This window comes from Motacilla alba, chromosome 13 (genome assembly GCF_015832195.1).
Source record: "Motacilla alba alba isolate MOTALB_02 chromosome 13, Motacilla_alba_V1.0_pri, whole genome shotgun sequence".
NCBI classification, from domain to species: Eukaryota; Metazoa; Chordata; class Aves; order Passeriformes; family Motacillidae; genus Motacilla; species Motacilla alba.
In genome coordinates this window covers 14,507,618-14,527,903 of record NC_052028.1, presented here as the reverse complement: position 1 = coordinate 14,527,903, position 20,286 = coordinate 14,507,618, and the positions used below count along the sequence as shown (strand labels likewise).

Genomic DNA, 20,286 nt, shown 5'->3' with positions numbered 1-20,286 from the left:
TCTTCTCCAGGATAGAATTTTCATCATCTACTGCTGTTCTTCTCTTCCTCAGCATTTTCTTTTCACTGAAATTTCCCCCTGTGAATCCCTCTCAGCCAAAGCACATCAGGCACCCTTTGCTGTGTGCAGCTGTTGCTAACATCCACCAGTACCTGCCACAACTGCTGTGGTGACAACAGTGAAATGTCCAAGGATTCTGCCTCTTCATCCAGCATCTTGTTTAATGAATGGGGAAAACTGTGTGCTTTTCTTTCCCTTCTGAAATACAGTTTTTACCTGGCCTTTGTCTAATTGGGAGCAAGTATTCAGCACTTCTCGCATCAGCCTTAAATACATCCGAACAGACAGAGTGGAAAATTGTCTTAAACCCTTTGGCATCCACTCGCTGTCAGTTGAATGTCAAGTCAGGAATAAAAATTGGCAACTAGCTGTAGATTTCACAGTCATGCAGCAGGATTTGTGGGGCTGAATGTGCAGTTCAGTTCCTGGCTTCAGTTGTCATTCCGTGCACCTCCAGTGATGAGCATTCATGCCACAGTGAGGCATTGGAGTTGTCAGATACCCAGGGCTGACTGAAATAACTTCATTTTGAAATGGACTGTCTCTTCTGGTCTGAATAATCAGACAGAACAACATACAAAATGTTTGACATGTACTGGGAGCCTGAGACAGTCTCTGACACATGAAAATATTTGGAATAGTTCAGACTCCATTTAATGCTTCTCCAGAGTTTTGCAGATGGTAAATTATGAGCTCTGTAATTAAGTTGTACGCTCCCTCTCTTTAATTATACTTTAATACTGTTTCTTTTAATAGAGATAGTGAAAGCCATTAATCAAATACTTCTCAGGCACCTCAATATCATCTAAAAGGAAAGTAAATGTTAGCAGGGAATAAACCTTTAAACTTTGCTGTCCATAGTTATTCTCCAGGCTTAACTATCTTGTGGAAATACAAGCAGGTCAAAACTGCCTTCTCTATAGAAGAAACAAAAAATCAGCACAGGTGTTTTCCTCTGCATTTATGAGCATAAATACAATGTTGTGGGGCTAAACTACCCCTTTATCCTTGCAGGTACTGTGGTAGCTTGGCACAGCCACATTGTAGGTATAGCCCAGAGCAGCCCTGTAGTGCAGGCAGGAGCTGCTCTGTGTGACCCACTCCCATCTTCCTGAGCACCTCCAATTCTTTTATTGCAGGCTATTAGTTCTTCCTATTCCCTTTAGTGCTATTCCCTTAAGCTTCTGCCTGTGGACTTTTCTATGAAGGTGCTGAACTCTTTTCTGAACCTGCTGATGCCTCCTGCCCCCACAACCAACCATGGCAACAAAATCCAGATTTATTCCTGCTGCTTTTCCCATCTTAACCCACTCTCCTATCAGTGCCCCCTGATTCTTGTAGTCATTTGAACATCAGGCTTGTGCCTTATCCACAGCTTCATGATTTTAAAAATCTCAGCCAAGTAAATCCCAGCAGCATTTTTAGAAGATAACCAAATCAAACTGCAAGACTAGTCTTCAAACAGAAAATATGGTAAGGGAAATTATATTAGTCATAAAAGACATAACAACTTGTCAGCAAGAGCTCTGCGTTACCATCACTTTGAGATCACACTTGCATGTTCCAGCTCAGCTTATAAAATATTTGAAAGGGGAGTGCACATCACCTTCAGATCAGTGAGTGCTCTCAAATTCTGGGACAAAGCCCCCATGTCACTGAAATAAAATCAAGACTGATTTTTTAAACTTGTATAAAGCAAAAGAATTTAGTATTTATCATTCACTGTAACCTTCTGTTTGTAGGCCAACTTTGAGGAAAAAAATACAGGCACATGTTTAAATACATTCCCTTGGTTTGGTTTTCTCTCTCTGCCCAGCACAAACTCCACTGCTGATTTGATTGCAATGCCTTGACTTCTTTCCACTGTCCAAAGTCAAAGGAATTCCAGTGCCCTAGACACCAGTCCCACATTCCATGATCTCTGCTGCTTTTCCAGGGAAGGATCACTGCTGTAAGCTCAGGGATTGCCCCTGTGCTGTCTGTACGGGGGTCAGGCAGCGCCTTGATCAGGAATCAGCTCTAGGAGACAAAGCTGCAGCTCTTCACCCTCCATGCTTATCTGAACACCACTTTTATCCATCAGGTTTCTGGTTTGCTCTGTCAAAGGCACCTGGGGTTGGCACTAAAGGACACAGAGCCCTGAACAAGGACCTGGATGTTTTCTGACAGGTCACTGAGCTGGAGCCTTGTGTGCTTGTCCCAGCAGCTCATCTGTGCCTGCTGTCCTGACAGCCTGACATGTGCTGTCAGGGCTCCTTTCCTGGCCAGCCTGGTGCTGCACCACATCCCTAATCCACAGAGGCACAAACCAGGCTCCTACTCAACTCCTGATGTAAACCCAGTGTCTCTGGAATCCAAACAAATCCTCCAATCCCCCCCCAAATTCACATCATTGATGGTTCCTCTGTTATGCAAGCTAAATACTGAAGGCAGCACAGGACACAGAGTATGAAAAAAGGTATTTATTATTTACACAACTGCTATAGTTCCTTAAGAACAATATATACCATTTTTTATTTGAAAGGGTCAGTCTTCTTTCAAATCCATGAACTGCATAATGCACAAGTGTTGGAAATGCCAAACAGCAGTCACATCACACTTCTATAGTGCAGGCATAAGCAGCGCAAGTAAATGATATTTTAAGAACAGTATGGCTGAATATTGTATTTAAACACAGTGTTTGCACTTTGACAAGATTTAGCTAGAAGAGAACAAGGGTTTTGTTCATGCTTTGTTAGGAATGTGACTTTCCCATCTGAGGTTTAAACCCTTTATCTGAGATACGGGGATTTTTCAGGCAGACTGCTTTTCACTCATCAAATAACAGTGGGTTTCTCTCCCTCAAATTTCAATCTTTTGTTTTCCAGTAAACACTGCTTTATAGTACAAGTTCACACACTGGGGTAAACTGGCCACAGAGGTGGTACTTTCCCATCTTACTGTCTTGCACAGAGAAACACTGACATACTAATACATACCAAACTTAGACAACTTGTAATTTATAGACTTAAATACTGGAATGGGAGAGGGAGACTGTTTCTAAAGATGGAGGGAATAGAGGACTTATACAATTCATACACTGCCAAGGTTGGCTTTTTAATCAACATTTTTGGTCTAAATATTTTTTTTTTCTAGTCTCAGAATGGTTTTGGTCTTTGATGGTTATGGTTATACTTCAGCAGCAAAGGAGAGGAAAAGTATTTTGAGAAGTAACACCAGAACTGAATGCAAGAAAAAGCAACTGACTTGTTTCTCCCACTTTGAGCTTATTGCTGTGATCTTTTAAAAAACCCACAACCAACCAGCTGGAAGACCAAGTTTAGCAGTCGTTCTGGCATTGGGTCCAGTGTCCAGCACTATTATACTCTAGCACAAAAGCAAGGAAAAGTCCAATGATCTTGGTGATGTTCCCTTCAATTCAGTGCCACACAGTTTTATTAGTGTTATTGTCCTTGCTTCTTTGAAAGATACCTGAAAGAAACAGAAGTAGAGTTTTTCACCAAGTAAGAGGTGGCAACAAATATAGCTGAGATCTTAAAGTCAAAGTATGACTCTGCTTTCTTTTCTCACCAACAATCCTACTGATAACCAAAAATTAGAAATGCAATCAATCCCACTCATGATTTTTATTTAATTTCAACATCTTTCAATTCCACGATAGGTTATCTTGCGGTAACTCAAAGCCATGTTCAAGTTAGACTCTATCAGGCTTTTTAAACAAAAGGGAGGAAGGAAATGGAAACCTGTTTCATTCTAAGAGGATGGAAAATTACATCAATTGGAGAAGTGGCTTTTATATCCTTTAAGATGAAAAGGCCCATTAGTAATGGCACTCCTTCAAGTAAATTCAGGACTGTAAGGAACTGATGCAGCATAACCTGAAAAGAACAGCCCTCCAGCAGCTTCTCTGGAGAAGATGAGTGACTCTGAACTGCTTGTATTCTGTTCTCACAGCTCTCTTAGCACCAGAGCTGGAGCAATCTGCCTGTGCAGAAGGCACAGGTGTGAGAAAGGCTTTACAAATACTCCAACCAGAAAGAATCCAACCAATTTCGCTGACAGTGTGAAATATCCAGTGAATTTCACTGCTTTTAAGGCTTAACATTTCACTTTCTCTTCTATTCAGAAAAGAAAAATTGTATCAAGTCTGTAAGGCTCCATTTTTAAAACACCAAAGGAGTGATTTTCCAAGAGTTTTTCTTCACATGCATTGAAGCCTCTGGCTGTTGCATAAAACCAAGAACAATTTTGCCGAAGTTCTTCAGTTAATAATTTTCTATCAAGAATTAGAATGCTAACTGGTGCCCTGAGCAATTGGAAAACTCTTGTTTGTAAGACAGTAACTTGGAGCTGATGAACCCTGCAATACCACCCAACCTGGCTGGTGTCTGAGAACTACACTAACATCACAAAGCTGTCAAGGAGCTTCTAGAAAAGTTGCCCTAAAACAAAAGGATTTGGGATCCTGAAACTGAAACCTTAAACTGAACCCACAGTTTAACTTTGCTGGGGTGGAAAGAAAGAGGTTTCCAGGGACCATGCTCCTTCAAAATTCTTTTCCTTTTAGGATGCATAATCAGCAGTGCTGAATATTGGAGAAGTAGAAAAACACAGATGCATTCTGTCAAAATCATTTTAGGGAAGCTGTGCCAACACTACAGCCCTATTAAAATTCTCCTCAAACTAAAGGACTTTTATAACTGTAAGTTATAAAGTTCATCAGTTCCATTGTTTCTGGTGTTTGTAGAGATAACCTCAAGCAAAAACACCGGGGTCAGGGAGAGAAGGAAGCAAGAACTTTGCCTTTTTTTCTTACCTTTCCCAATGTTTGTGATTCAGCTCCAAAAAGTCATCTAATTTTGCTATTTCTTTGAGGTATTGGGTGAGCTTTAGAAGCTCCTTGTCTTTATCCCGATTTAAATGTGCTTTCATAAAAGGCCTTATCTATACAAAAGAGAGAAACTGGGTATAAGCATTTGCTCACAGAAAGAAAAAATGCTTTAGATTCTCTATCACCATCTGACTAAAACATATTTTCAGTACTATGACAAGTTATAACTTTTCACAGGTAAGAGGAAAAAAAACCTTTTCCAGTAGAGCTCAGATCCAATTTGTCCTGTTCATGCAAACTGGACTGAGGGGTTTTCATCTTGCACCAACCAGAAAAAAAATCTTTTCTCTTGCACTTCTCCAAGCCTTCCCCTCCCAGACAGACTGATAAAATGATCTGGAATGGACTGCCACATTTTCTAATTGATTTCACAGAGCTTTCTGCAGGAGGGGTTTTTAGCTCAGCATTGTGAGTTGTGTGGTACCATTGGAACCAATGTTTTTTTTCAGCAAAAAGCCTTTGACTACAACCAGAGCTGTTGTGAAAAGAGCTATCAGAAGCAAGGCTTGGACTACATTATACCTGGGCCTTGTTTTAGTGATTCAGTGCTCTTGTCTGCAGCTGTTAACAACACTTTGACAAACATTTTTCCAATCTGAGCTAGAGGGACCTCTGGATAATCCCCTCCCAGGAAGATCTTTGCTATTCCTGATTCTCCTTCCAGTTAAGACAATCTTGCTAGATCTCATCAAGTGCCCTCCTCTTCACATTGTGGATACTTTCAAAGAGATACCATCTTGAACTTCTGCATTTGAAAACATCTTTCTCTTTTTTAGAGTGATTTATAGTACAACACTGCTCTACCATGACATGTATGTAGAAATTTAAGCTGCATTCTTATTCAGAACCAGCAGTAATAACAGAGCACACACTGGTTGACAGTTGTATAAAATGAAGTATTTGCTGTTCTATAGTCAAAATGGCTCAAGGTACTAATTATTTCTCATATAGAATACTTGTGATTATCCTGTCACACTACCATGAAGTACAGCCCTTTGTTGTTTGACTTATTTTGAATATGACCACTCTGGAGACTGAACATCACATTTTGAATGGTGCCTGTCAGCAATGCCCAGCTTGATTACAGCTTGCAGGTATAACTTAGGCAGAAATAACAATTTCATTGATTTTGGTAATCTCTGAAACACTCACTTTATAGTGACATGAGGTTTATTTAATACTACTATCAGAGAAATACTAAGCCAGACAAATGGCACTGTGAATTAACAGGTTTAATCAAAACATGCATCTTTGCTAGTTAAGAATAGTCTTTCTTTATGCTACAGCAAAGAAGTAGGAGAAAGTACTACTTGAAGGATCAAGAAAGAGTAGCAGTAAATGAAAATTTCAGTTTCCATTACCTTGAGTCCATTCTGTGGGTTCATCAGGAAGTTTCGGCCAATATCATCAAACATAATAGTATTTTTTTTGCTGTAATATTCTGAAAACTTTCCCCAGATAACACCAAGAGGCTTCACCTACAAACACAACACAATACAAAGTATCTGAGGTAAATCAGATCGCGTGCAGGAGATGAAAATGCCATCTATAGGAACCTGAGTCCTAACTTGAATGAACACTTGTATTCCTTTGCTTTACCATTAGCAGGTAGTTTGGCTTTAGCAAAGGAAGATGTGAAATAATATAAATAAATACCCCCCACACTAAGGAAAACCCTTCTGTTGGTACTAAGTCTTCTTGCAACAGTTACCTACTGTTTGATTTGAAAGCTGTGACATCTAAAGATACCACTCAAAACATTAATTCTGACTTTCAGTAGGGAAAAAATCTGTGGTTCCAAGATTCTTGCAGTTTTATTGCATGAAAACTCCCAAATAACTTCTTCTTTTGAGTATTTTAAAAGGGTGTGATAAAGTGCCAGCTGAATGTAGAAAAAGATTAGGATGAAAATTGGTACTTACATCTATTAGGCCTCTGCGAGGAGTGTGCACTGTTATCATGGCAGCACTGTCCAGCATGAAAGTGATCTTGTAGTTTGCATTGGTACTCACCCCAAGCTCCTGCATCACAAAGATTTATGATTAAAGCTTCTAATTATGACAGTTTTACTGCTCAACAACTGGAACCACAATTATAGTACATTGTTTGTGACGGGGTGAGCTGTGGAGGTTTACCAGAGACACACTAAAAATAGATACCTGGGGAAATTTGCATTTGTTACATAATGAGGATCATAAAAGTGCACACAGGGATTTATTTTTAGTGTTTCGTATCAGGAACTTAACAGCTGATGCTGGCAGAAAATCAAAGCAACTTTGCAGAGAAGGCAAAATACAGAGAGGTTTTGCTCATACCTTCATGCACAACCCCTCACAAGTTCTCCACACCTCAACTAAACTTTACAGGAATTGTGTTCTGGCTGCTCTTTGTTCCTCACAGTGATTTGCACAAATCACAGCCTAATCCAAGATGGAATACCTAGGAACATCTCACTGTCACTGCTCCCTCCTGCACATGTCCAAGATAACCAGTGTTAGTGTCAATTTGCACTTTGAAGATTTGCTAACTCCTGAAATACTCTAAGAAAAAAACCACAACTTTTTAGAAATAAAAAAATTAAGACTAGATGAGGGAGCATCATTTCCATTTCAAATCCTTTCCAAAGCTGAAAAGTACCAGTAAAATCTGCTGACATGGTACAACACAGATATTGCTGACAATTTCTGGTGTGTGAAACAGCAGCAATATGCAAACTTGTGTAACAGGGAGAAAATCCCCACTGCAGCAGCTCTCTTGCAACTATCCAGCCACACTTACCTGATTTGCTTTTATTTCAAAATGCAATCTTGCAAATGAAATGCTCTACCTACCCGGGTCAGCATCCTGTTACACTGACAGAACCAGCTGCTCTAGAATATTTGAATTTCAGGCATAAAAGGGTGGTAACTGAGAGATTAAATTTGCTTGTCTGATAATCCCTTCTTTTAAATGCTGTTCCTGCTTTGTACTTTAAACCAGAAACTTTAATGCCAACTATTGCTGGAATCACAGCTCCCTGACCAAAAGTGAAACTCTGGGAGGGAAGCAGCCCTGGTGCCATCAGTTTAAGGAGAAACAGAAAGTGGCATCTAGTGGCAGAAATCTCAATGGATCAGGGTCCAGGAGGAGGGCTGGAAAAGCAACCTGGAAGTGCAGAAAGGTGACCAGTTGCAGGGGAAAGAGCCCAGTTTTGAACAAAGGTTTTTCACAAGATTGAGTCCTAGCACTACTGTGACAACACAATATAAATATATGACACAAGAATGCAATGTTTGCGAGGCTCAGCACTGATTTTACTTGCACTAACTCCACTTCATAGCTCTAACTAAAGATTCTCATTTCTAAGAGGCATTTTTGTTTAGAAAATATAGTGGCAATTAATTATTTTGGGGAAGAGAACAGTGGAAAAATGTGTTTTGCTCTGTGAAAACCTGAAAAAATAGTGCATAGTAAAAGCTTAAATTTGGAAAGGACATTTGGAATGGAAATAACTTTTGATTTATAAACATAAAAAACCCCTAACCCACCAACCAAACACACAGCAGTTCTTAGTAAGCTCATTAGATTTACAGCTAAGCCTGACTGTAAATATGTTTACCATGAGGTCAGCTGTTCAAAACTGGCTTCCTGCCTGATTCCAGTAGGGAAGAAACCAGAAAGTGAAAGAGCTCTTATGGGATGTCTAATAAGGCAGAGGAAGCAACAGAAACCCCAGCTGCAAGAAGTAAAGATAAATATGAAAAGAGTTTCCTCTTGATAACCTACTCCAGCATGTCACATCTGTCTGTTCCTTTAAAAAAATCACATTTAAAGACTGGAGCTCTATAATTAGAGGTAAGATGAAAGCAACTGTGCAGGGCTGCGTGACGAATCCAAGTTTCAGCAGGTACTGACTTGTGTTTAGTTCTGCTAAATTTAGCACCCACTGCTGATAGTTTGTGTGGAATTCTAAAATTAGATTTAATCTAGATTTGTGATAAAGATAATTTCAAGTGACTATGGAAATTGAAACAGCTCAGGTTATGATTCACACAACCTCCCCTGTTTCTAACCTGCTCTACACTGCTGAGCATGAACACAACTGCATGAAGGGTTACCCAGACCAGAAACAAATCACATGTTTTCAGAGCAACTTACTTTCATTTTGGCTTCAATCCACTTCATATTAGTAGCAGCTGAAACAAAAGGGAGAAAACAGAAAGAATACTTATCAAAATAAGTCATAGGCAGACAAAAAAAAAACAACCTAAGAACTTGTTCGCTTAATATGTCAAATTTTTACACAAAATTTATTTTTAGAAAGATCCACTTCTGTTGCAGCCTTTAGGGCCTTAAAGAAAGTCTTTTATCAGGGAAGTCTATTTTTGTTTGGAAAAGCTTACTTTTCAAATGAACAACTAGATGAAGCACTACAAATATTGAAACCATTTTCTAGATCAGCTGTTACTGAACCACAGCCTGTAAGACCATGGATACACCTGGACTGAGGAACCTCACTGCCTGTGCAGGGTTTCCTCCTGGAAGCAATGACAGGAATACATAAAAACTGGAAAGGACAAAGTATCAAACTGCCTGATCTAAGAATAAGGAGAAACATTGTTCAAGACTACAAAAATGGAATTTTGTAACACAATTTTAATATGGTCTGAACCCTGCACTGGCTAAAGTCTGTTCTCCAGCTCTTGGACAGGAAGTGAACTAGAATGAAAAGGCAAAGAATCAAGCAACCACCCCTGCAGACAGGAGAGGCTGGGTTGTTTGGCAGTTCACTGTGTGTTGTCTCCATTGAGATTATTTGTAAAATCACTATCAAACAGTGTTCTAATGTTGATTATACAGTTCTGTTTCTTTGTACAAAGTAACAGTCAGTGAAGTGATGCTGAGCTTTATCCTGTGACCAGACCCATTCTCGTGAGCAGTATGTGGGGCTCGTTCACATAAGAATTGGTATTTTTCTAAAATATCTCTAGCAGTTGTGCAAATTACAGCCAAACGTTTCTGTATCATTTTAGATCTTGTGACTCACACTAAAAAGGAATATAAAAACCTCCCACCTGGAGTCTCTGCTCTGGATGACAATTTACAATAAATTCTTAGGCACAGAGTATAATACTTACACCAAATGACAATATCATAGTCCTCATATGCAGAAGTCAGGAATTCATGAAGGTATGGCCTCATCAGCTCCACCCCAGTTTCAGCACATGACCTGTGGTCTAAACAGAATATAACAGATAAGCAATTCAGTATTAAAGTACTACTTATTAAAGTCCAGTCTGATTTTCCTTTCTATCCCGAGACTCAAAGAGTTTCATGAAGGGAGCACTGAAGCACTTCAAGGTCATGAATGATTTGATATCAAACTCCCATTCCCATTTTAAAGGTGGAAAGACAAAGCAGAGGGAATATTTTACCTGTTGGTCTCACAGCTACTTGAGGGCTTAGCAATAATTAAATCAAGAGATCTTTGAGTATGAATATCTTTGAAGAGTCAGGGAAAATCATCTGTGCACTTAGCAAATTAGTAACTGGCCAGATATGAAACAGATTTTTTCAAACTTAGTCCAGTTAATTGTGTGAACATATATCAAGCTCATTTCAGAGATGCAAACATTCCTGCTCCAATTCCAAAACTGCTGCAAAATCTGGCAGCAGAAGACCTCTCAATAAAAAGTTTAAACTTGGAAATAGGTTGAATTTTGATGTCAGATTGGAAAGAAACGTCATCAAAAAGGAAAGCTAAGGAAAATGAAGGTATTATTTACTGCTCACAGTCATGCTGCCATGGCACGCCTACACACCAGAAAGTTAAGTCAGAAGGAAAATTCTGGCTTTCAAAAAAAACCAGCTTGACAGAATTTTCATGAAAGACGTGTTTTTGTGAATGTTTAGTAATGATATGTAAATAAAATTTGAAGCTGTTCTCCCACACCCCCCCCAAAGTGGAGCCAATCAGGTGCAGAATGGGATCGTTATTTTACAATATCTTGCCCTGCTGCTGGTCGAGATACAAACTGTCAAGGGAAAGACTATCAGGACAAAAGACTAAACTGCTGCTTGTTTATGTCTTTTTGCAGCAATTAAATAGTTGCTGCACTAAAATCAACAACATGCAACATTTTAAAATGCTTTTTAAAATGTGAGCAGAAGACCATAAAATCAAACAAAGCAGAAGTTATGTTGTACAACACAGCAAAGCAAAAATCAAGAAAGCTGATCTGGCAAATAAATCGAGCTCTTAAACAAGCAAAAAACATAAATTGCATAAAAACTCACCAAATAGTGTATAATCAACATCTAGCACCAGCAGTTTTTTTCCTTCTCTAGGAGGATTCAGAATTTCCACTTTGTATTCTTTAACTCTACGGGAAATTTTTAGTAGATTTTCTTCCCTGATGTAACAGTGCAAAAAGTCACAGTTAATTAAAATGTATGCTCTACAGTCAACAACAAACTGTTTTAACAGCTTGAACTCCTAACCTATTTTCTACTTCCACAACTTCCTCTTCAATATCAAAGTCATTGACCACATCATCATTATCTGGAGGCGGCCCAAGGACATCTTCCTAGAGGAATAAAAATAATAAAGGATAACAAGGATCAGAGAAGGAAAATAACAAGGGATATCAAGTTACTGTCACTGCACATTGCAAGGCAGGAATACTGTTTAACCAAAATTGTTTCACTTTACCAGTGGAAAGAATTACTGAAGTATACTGACGATGAGATTTAAAAAGTCAGTGAGTATCACAGTTATAGGTTTGTACTTCAAGTGCAGAACACCACAGGAGTTTCATGAGTGCATTGCTCTGAGAGCTCTGCGGCAAAGTTTATCTTACATAAAAAAATGCCAACAGAAATCTATTGTACTATCATTTTTTAAAATGACTGGAATAGTTAAAATTTAAAATCACAATTAGGAGACACTAAGCATCTTTTCCTGTTTAAGCTAGTAAACAAACAAGAAAATTATTTACCAAACTCTCTTCACGGGTGCCCATCATCATTATCTTAGTATTTGGTTTCAACTTGAGGGCTCCAAGCTTAACATCATCATCTGCAGGTTTGCCTGTAATGCAGATTTTTTTTTTCAATTCAGCTAGAGATTTTAGAAAAATGTCAATACACTCCATGTGTAATTGAAATAAGCTCCCTGTAAATACCATCTATGCCCAGCTGTGTTATCATAATCTTCCACATACAGTGGTTTTGGCTGGATTGAGTTGATTTTCTTCTTGGTAACTGGTGCAGTGCTCTGTTTTGAGTTGAATATGAGAATAATGTTGGTGGCACACCAATGGTTTAGCTGGTGCCAAGCAGTGCTTGCTCAAATCAAGGACTTCTCAGTTTCCTGTGCCCTGACAGGGAGCAGGTGCACAGGGAGCTGGGGGAACTGGGCAAAGGGATATTGCACAGCACAGAACCTCATGCCCAGAGTATAAACAGGGGGGATTGGCTGGCAGACACTGACTGCTGCTCAGGGACTGCATGGGCATTGGTCAGTGGGTGGTGAGCAGCTGCACCGTGGCACTGGTTTCTCTTGGGTTTTATGCCTCTTTCTCCTCTTTTCATTACTATTATTATAATAATTGGTATTATATTTTATTATCTCTCAGTCACTGAACTCTTCTTATCTCAACCCATGAGGTTTACTTTTTTCCCTCCAATTCTCCTCCTCACTAGGACAGGGCAGTGTGAACCACTAAAAAATGGCCAGACAGATTTATTAATAATAAACAATATCCAGTTCTGTAGGAAGTGTATGTGCTCATGTTCATTCCAGAGCTACAACTGGGAAGTGTTAGTGGACACATCCTGCCCAGGACTAGGGGATGTTTGTCCTTAAACACCTCAGGCACATCCCCAACAAGCAGTAAATAAGGAGAGTTACCCTTCATTTTAAGCCCAAGCAGTTTCTGACGCTCTGGTAACACTCCAGTGAGGCCCTTCAGAGACTGTTTCAGGTCCAGCACTGTGTCTTCTTCTGACAGCGAGGTTATTGTGTACTCCTGTCCACCCCATTTTATTATGAGAGAGAGAGACATCCTTGAAGCATATGTTCAGTGTTACTGTCTGAAAAATCTGCTGCAGGAGGGAAACACAAAGATCATGTAAAGAAGAAAGAGGAGAACTACTCTTTCCACAAGACAAACCACAACATCTACTTAAAGCATTCTTGATTCTTTATTCTATTGGACATCAAAGAGCTGTTTGTTTCCCCTGAGCAGATGATATATGTGTTGAGAAAGTGCTGAAACAAAGGGAGAAAGAACAGTGTTAAAAGTGGGGCTCTGAGTTCCACTTTGATGTTTTCAGCAATGTCACATTCACATCTGCTGGGTGTTCTGTGCAGGTACAGCCTGTGCACTGCACACTCGAGCACAGCACTGCAGCACCACAAAAGCCATTGCAAAGCTCAGAAATGTCCTCTGCAACACTTATGCAACCAAAGCAGCCATGGGTGCCTTTACAGACGTAATAACACAACAGCAAATACCAAATCCCTAGCATATATAAGCCCATAAAAATAGTCCTGAGCCCAACAGTCCATTTTTGGCGCTGGATTTCTCTAAACCCTTCCACTGTGCAATACCTGCAGTAATGCACACCCCAGGTCACATCTCACTGTAGCAATATCAAAGCAGGAATTTGAAAACAAAGCCAAAACACACACCCACACAATGCAATTACATCCAGAGAACTGCACTTTCATTGCAGCGCTGACAAAATAACCATAATTATACTATCTTTAATTTACACAGCATCGTTTATACAAATTGTATTTAACAGTTTAGTCCTACATTAAACACAGCAGAAAAACAAGATTTTTAGCTTAATGCCAAAGGAAGAACATGTTTTTTCCCCTGTTAGGGCTTAGAAATAGAATCAAGGAGATAGAAAGGTATGAAAAGGCTGCTACAGACAGTCAGGAGATGCAGAGAAGGCCTCTGCACCACTGATGGTGAAATTGTCCTCAAATGACTGATATTCAAAAAGAGAGCAGATCTGTGAAAAAAATCTAGGGTTACCAACCTTCAAGAAATGCATGTCTAGCAATTCTAAAAAATCTCAGAAGCCAAAACTCTGATCCTTCTTCCTCTCTGCCTTTGTATTCTCAGAGATGACCCGCACTCAGGAAAAAAACATCTCTTTTACACAGTAAGGGCTATGGGGAACAAACCTGTAATTGCTCAGGCACAGCCACCAAGCTCAGAGCAGATGAGAATTAGTCTAGGTACAACCTCCTTGCTAAGGACGCTACAAATCTCACCTCCACACTATTGCCTCTAAGAGCCCTGAAAACAAATTGAAGAGGAAAACTTGTATCACTGGGAAATTAATTTATTTTTTCCCAAAAATTGTCAAAGAAGCACTAAGAAATTCCACTGAGGCTAAGGCTGTATGGTGTAGAGCACTGTTGATACACACTGTCATTATCATGAATTATTCCTATCCATAATCCTTAGACTAAGTCAGAAAGGAGAGTTTATTGTCTGTTTCCTTCAGCTCAAATCATTCTGCAAGGACACGCTGTCACAGGGCAAGAACTGCAAGAAAACTTCTGCAGTGTCTGTCCAGCACTAAACTGAAAAGATCATCCTTCCACAGCTGAGCACCTGACCAACCCTCAATCCCTACACATCTATAGCTCTGTCACGACAATAGGAAAACAAGGAAAAAAGACATTTTTATTCCCTGCCAAAACACTCAGGGGTCCGAATCAAGGAAAATGGGAAAATGGCTTGGGAGCAGAAAAAGACACAGGGATTTCCAAGGGTTCCACCATCGGGGCTGGGTGCTATGCAGAACCGAAGCTAATTTTGCTTCCTTTGGTTAGTTTGGTTAGTTTCATCTTCAAAGCCTTTACAGGCCACCAAGACCCGATGGGCTGGAAAGCCACGGGTCAGAGAAAGCGTTCCAGTTCCGCTGTTACATTGCAGCACTACACCACTTTCCTGGGACTATTCCGAACACAGGCATCCACATCTTTGAGTTCTGTAAGCAGCATAAACCCCAACCCCCTAAAGCACCCCAAGTGCCCGCGGAGCGCTGAGGGCCGCGCTTCCCGCAGCACCGCGACAGCTGCGGGACGGGGACTGGGGCTCGGTGTCAGCGGGGCTCTCCTGCCCCGCCGAGGCTGCCCCGGCAGCGGCACGGCCCGGCCGGGAGCGCCCGCTCGGGGCTGCGGCGGCTGCGGAGCCGCTCCCACCCCGCGGGGGCACCGGCCCGGCCGCGACACCCGCCCGGCCGCCCCCCGGCCCGGCCTCCCCCCGGCCCCCGCCGCACCCACCGGGCTGTGCGGGGCCGCCGATCCGCCCCCGCCCTGGCAGCGCGGAGCGGGCGCTCACCCCGGCCGCGGGACCGGCTCCGTCCCGGCTCCGCCGCGCAGGAAGCGGAACTGCGCGCGGCGGAAGCGGGAGGCGCCCGGATGTGCGCGGGACCGGGCCCGGGGAACGGCCGGCCCCGAGCGGGGCCCGGGCCGCGCCGGGCGATGCTGCGGGTCGGGCCCCGGGCGGGGAAACGGCAGCTCCGCGGGGCTGCTCCCGGCGGGGTCGCGCAGCAGACCGGGAGGGAACGCCGCGGCACCGACGAGCCCTCGCCCCCTCAGCGCCGGCCTGAGGCCGAACCCCGCCGCGGCCCCCGGGAGGCCGGAGAGGCGACTTGCACCGGGCAGCTGCTGGCATGAGTGTGTCTTACACTGCCAGCTGTGAAAGGAGTTTATTCTCTGTTTCCTTTTGTTTACTCGTATTGTTCTGTGCCCAGGGATCGCGCCTGGGACCCCGCAGAGCTGCCTCCAGTTCTGGGTCCCGGCACGGACAGGACGTGGAGCTGCTGGAGCCAGTGCAGAGGAGGCGCCAGGATGATCGGAGGGATGGAGCAGCTCTGCAGGGAGGAAAGGCTGGGCGAGTTGGGATTGTTAGCCTGGAGAAGGGAAGGTTTCAGGGCCACCTAATTGCAGCCTTCCAGTATCTGAAGGGAGATGACAAGAAAGCTGGAGAGAGAGACTCTTTACAGTGGCCTGGAGTGACAGGATAAGGGGGATTGGTTTCAGAGTGAAAGAGCGTGGGTTTAGATTGGATATTAGCAAGAAGTTCTTTTGTGTGAGGGTGGTGAGGCCCTGGAACAGGTTTTCCAGAGAAGCTGTGTCTGTCCCATCCCTGGGAGTGTCCAGGGCTAGGTTGGATGGAGCTCTGAGCAGCCTGGTCCAGGGGAAGGTGTCTTCCCACAGCTGGGGGTTTGGAAAGAAATTACTCTTAAGGTCCTTTCCAACCCAAACCATTCTGTGATTATGTGACTCTAAACTCTCTTTGCTCCTAAAGCTAACTCTTTACAGACACATTGTGGTGTCTGTTGACACTTCTAGACTCCTGTTGGGATTTTTGGGAACTGCCTTCAGCTGCAGTGGTTCTGTGATTAGGCAACAGATGTAGAAGGAAAAAAATAGACTTTGCCACAAAATGACCTCTTTCGCTCTGCTTTGCAGAAATAGTTTAAAGGGAAGAACATTATTCTGTGGGAAAGGGTGGTTTCTTATTTGAAATCACGTGGAGGTGACAGAGACTGGTTCAGCTTGGTGTCAGTAGAGGTGGTGTTAAATTTGAGGAAGGAAGTGAAGGTTTCAGTCCTCCATTACCTTATGTCTTGCAGTGTTGAGAGGTTAGATAATTTTTCTCTGTTTAACTTGGTAATAAGTACGGAGGGGAACAAAAGAGCAGAGGTAAACAACTATACAGTGAGTAGAAGTTTCTTCAGAGTGGCTGCTGCAACCTGGAAGAGCCATTCCTGCTGTAAGGGCATCTCAGTGGAGAAGGGCAGTATAAGTAAAACCTGTGTAGAAGCCTGATCTCTTTCCTAAGAGGACATTAATTTAACATATTTCCTGCCTGGATATGTAGTTCAAGTTTGTTCTGTATTCAAGTTTTATGTAAAAACACTACTTTGGTTTCTAGAAGAGTGCTACAAATGGGAGACCATTGTAAGGACTGTTCTTGTCCAGTTTAGTTTCTGGCTGCACCTAAATCCACGTAAAACCAGTCACTCTGCTTGTATCCCAGTCACCAAGGGTTTGCTTTTTGCTTGAATGACACACGGTCGTCCTCTGCACCGAGGCAGCATGTTACAATAGTGCTGGAAAGCTTCCAAAGCTGCAACTGGTAATTAAAGTCACACCCTGTCATGAAAATATGCACCCTCCAGGCCTGCTTAAAATTCAGCCTACAAAGATGACATCCAGTGTGAATCACCTCTGTATTTGCCATTTTGTTAAAAATGTTTTTTTTTTCTTTTCTGGTTGGCCTTTAGGAAGCTCTCTTGAAAAGGAGGCAGTAGGATTTTGGGTTTGGTTTCGTTTTTTGTTTGAGGAGTGATATAAATGCATATTTACTTTCTGGTCTGATGTTTTGGTATCCTTAGAAGGTTCTCTGATCTTGACAAGATTCACGTGGTGCAGATAAATACATCATTTTATTTAGCTGTGAAACACATGGTGGTGCTCAATCCTAATGTTACTAAATGCAAAGTGGTAATTTGACTAAAACCATGTAATTACAATTCAAAGTCCAAACAACACGATCTTTATACTGAGGAAGGTGTTTCATGGTGGGGCTCTCTGGGTTTGCACTGTGGTAAATTAGCAGGGCAAGGAGGAAGGAAGAGCAGTGGGAAAATTTGAAAGCAAATGCACGTTCCCTTTCACCTTGATGTGCACTGCTACATCCCGGGATGCTCCGGGGTGAAATAAAAGAAGTGGCTGCATGTCAGATTGATGCCTGCTGGCTCCCTTCCCGTGCCCCGTGTTCACATCACGCATTTCTGATCCTTTTGTGCAATATGCTCCTGTGCATAAGTACTGAAGCCCAGGAGCTCATCTCCTAAATTGCTGTTCATGCTCCATATAAGAGAGCAAAATTCCCACTAGCAGCTCTGGGAGATGCTGGGTAAGAGTCCTTTGAAATCATCATTTAAAGCTGAAAACTGTGGAAACCTCAAAAGGTTGCTTTGAGAATTAAGGGATTAGATCACATCTCTGTGATAAGAAGGAGTTGGAAAACAAAAGGTGATGGCATTGCAGGGCTGAGAGGTGCTAAATACTTGTTTATTCAGTGACTTTAATGGGGGAGAGTTAGTGCTGATGTTAATGGTCTGCAGACTATGAAGGGGCCAACAGCACAGATTACAGGACCTTAATTTGTTCTGTTTTCCAAATTTATTTTTGGTTCAGAAAACTCGAATATGCACCAGCCTTTCTGCGCCACTTCTAAACTGAACCCATGTTTGGAAAAAATCTAGAGCGGAGCCCATATTCTCCACTAAGAATAGAATAATCCTTAAAATACATTTTGGTACCAGTGTATTTTATTCTTACTCTGTGTTACGCTTTTTGCTTTTCCCTTAAAGCCTCTTTTTATGATATCCTACGATACTTTATGGCTTTTTCCTAGTCCCCTTTCTCGGGTTTACAATTTGTTCTGAGCAGGTGGTAAAGGCACTGATGTCTGAGAATGTCAAACTCTGCAAGCCTGATACCATCCAAGTGTTTGCAGCCTCCTGCCTTGCTGGTCACCGGTGCCTGCAGCGGAGCAGGCAGGGGGTGTGCTGGGCACTGCCATCCCTGTGCCCCAGAAATGCAGCATTTGAGGGCTCCCTGTGATTCTGAGTCACTGCCACTCCGGGCACAACTCCGAGCGCCGCATTCCCAGAGTTCAGTGATGCTTCAGGAGCTGCCAGCTCGGTTGGAGACTCGGAAATGTCTCCAGTTTGAAGTGAAGCACATTTTCAGGTTATTACTAATAGAGTCTTTGTCTCAGCTGCTTTATCAGTAAAGGGGAAGTTAGAATATTATTTATGTAGTTTCCTTACAGGAGCTTTTCCAGGATTATTTAGTGAATGCTGGCACTGCGAGATGATACAAATACCAGAGGCTTGTTCCCTTGCAGCATATGATTTTCCACCTCCTGAATGCAACTGTTATTCTTCTGCCACTATTCAGCCCAATGATTTTTATTTTATTTACTTCGATTCTTTGTATTCTAGATTATGCCCCACTGGCAAGGGATCTTGGGAAAGAACTGTGATGCTTTTGTTACTGAACAAAACCTGATTCATCCCTTTCCTTACATCACCACACAGCTCTCCAGCTTCCCAACACAGAGATTGCTCTGGCTTTTCTTTAGGTATGTTGAAAATCGCAGCAGCTGTTGATGTGTTTGGAGTCAGCATTGTCCAGCATTATGAGAGGGGTAAAGATACATGTAATCAAAGGAGAGATTTAATGATCAGTGATACTGCAGGAATGGCTTCCTGAAAAGAGTAAAAACAAATAGGAAATTGAGAAACCAGCTGAATTCTGCTCTGAAAAGCAGCAGGAATGAGAGGAAAAGTTAGGAGATGATGAGATGCTAAGTGATGGTGAGAAATTTAGGAAAAGGGTCACAGATAGTGAAAACCAGGAATTTTTGAGATGGGATTCCAGGGTGAGAGTAGTTAAATCAGAGATAGATGTACTGACTCTCTTGCCATTGCCCAGTAATGCTTCCAAGTTCTCTTTCTGGGTATGGGTTTCTGCAGGAATTAAACTTTATTAAAGTATATTTATTCCTGTTTAGTGAATGGGATAAAATTTCAAGAAGGGAACACAAAGGCTTTGGGGACTGGCTGCCACCAGTATTATACATGAGGTCCCAAATTAGCTTTCACAGGCAATCTTAATTTTTGCACTGGTTAACTTTTTGTCCAATAACCTACTCATTAAGACATTCCTTTGCTTTTGCATATGTATGTATGAATATTTTTTGAAACAATGGTTTATAAAAAGCTTCAAATAAAACTGCCTATGTTATTGTCCACCTTATGCATGCAGTGTCCTTCCACGTCAGCATATTTTGCTGCTCTTTGAGAATTCTTATGAGGAATTTTCTTTGTAAGCAGTTTGGGGTGCTGGCATGTGTCCATCTGCATGGACAAATTAAGCTTCCACATTTTCTGAACTCTGAGAAAGTCTTTTCAAAGTTTTAATGAGATGTCACCATAGCGGTGCCCTTCAGTCCTCAGTTGCTGATCACTGAAATTCAGGAATCCAAAGGCCTTTGTTGATAATGAGAGATGAATAATCATTGAGTTCAGAATTCTCAGCCACCCAGCGTCAGATGCAGGAGGAGCTTTCAAAATTCTGGAGAACTGAAGCAGAAAGTTGAGGTGCTTTTAAAAAGCCATGCCTGACATGACAGTAGTAATGCCACATACCTGATCTGCTCATTAGAAAACCTTTGCATTTCCAGAATTAAATGCTGAGAGAGGACAGAATGAAATAAATGTGGGGTTCATTTCCTATTGTT

At 41.9% G+C, this 20,286-nt stretch overlaps 1 protein-coding gene across 4 annotated transcripts; it reads right to left on the bottom strand.

The window, feature by feature from the left end:
* Positions 1 to 2,507: 2,507 nt before the first annotated feature.
* Positions 2,508 to 19,716, bottom strand: UBLCP1 (ubiquitin like domain containing CTD phosphatase 1). 4 transcript variants are annotated; one of them, XM_038149846.1, is made up of 11 exons: positions 15,243 to 19,716; positions 12,843 to 13,033; positions 11,929 to 12,020; positions 11,432 to 11,517; positions 11,228 to 11,343; positions 10,069 to 10,167; positions 9,089 to 9,126; positions 6,874 to 6,972; positions 6,313 to 6,429; positions 4,877 to 5,004; positions 2,508 to 3,531 (listed from the first exon to the last, which is right to left on the bottom strand). In XM_038149846.1, exons 2-11 carry the CDS (start codon positions 12,994 to 12,996, stop codon positions 3,504 to 3,506), a joined length of 957 nt encoding a protein of 318 aa, XP_038005774.1. In that variant the 5' UTR covers positions 12,997 to 13,033; positions 15,243 to 19,716; the 3' UTR covers positions 2,508 to 3,503. The 4 variants fall into 4 exon arrangements, with proteins under 4 accessions (XP_038005774.1, XP_038005773.1, XP_038005775.1 ...); XM_038149845.1 differs by having other exon boundaries at positions 12,843 to 13,036; positions 15,243 to 15,369; XM_038149847.1 differs by having other exon boundaries at positions 12,843 to 13,036; positions 15,301 to 15,351.
* Between the last annotated feature and the right edge of the window lie 570 nt (positions 19,717 to 20,286).

Bases quoted from the DNA above. Each gene is read 5' to 3' on its own strand.
- UBLCP1 (XM_038149846.1), bottom strand. From the start codon at position 12,996: ATGTCTCTCTCTCTCATAATAAAATGGGGTGGACAGGAGTACACAATA. The intron at 11,518-11,928 runs GTAAATAATTTT...TTATTCCTCTAG, and splicing joins GCACCCGTGAAGAGAGTTTG to GAAGATGTCCTTGGGCCGCC. The intron at 3,532-4,876 runs GTAAGAAAAAAA...TGTTTCTTTCAG, and splicing joins AATCACAAACATTGGGAAAG to GTATCTTTCAAAGAAGCAAG.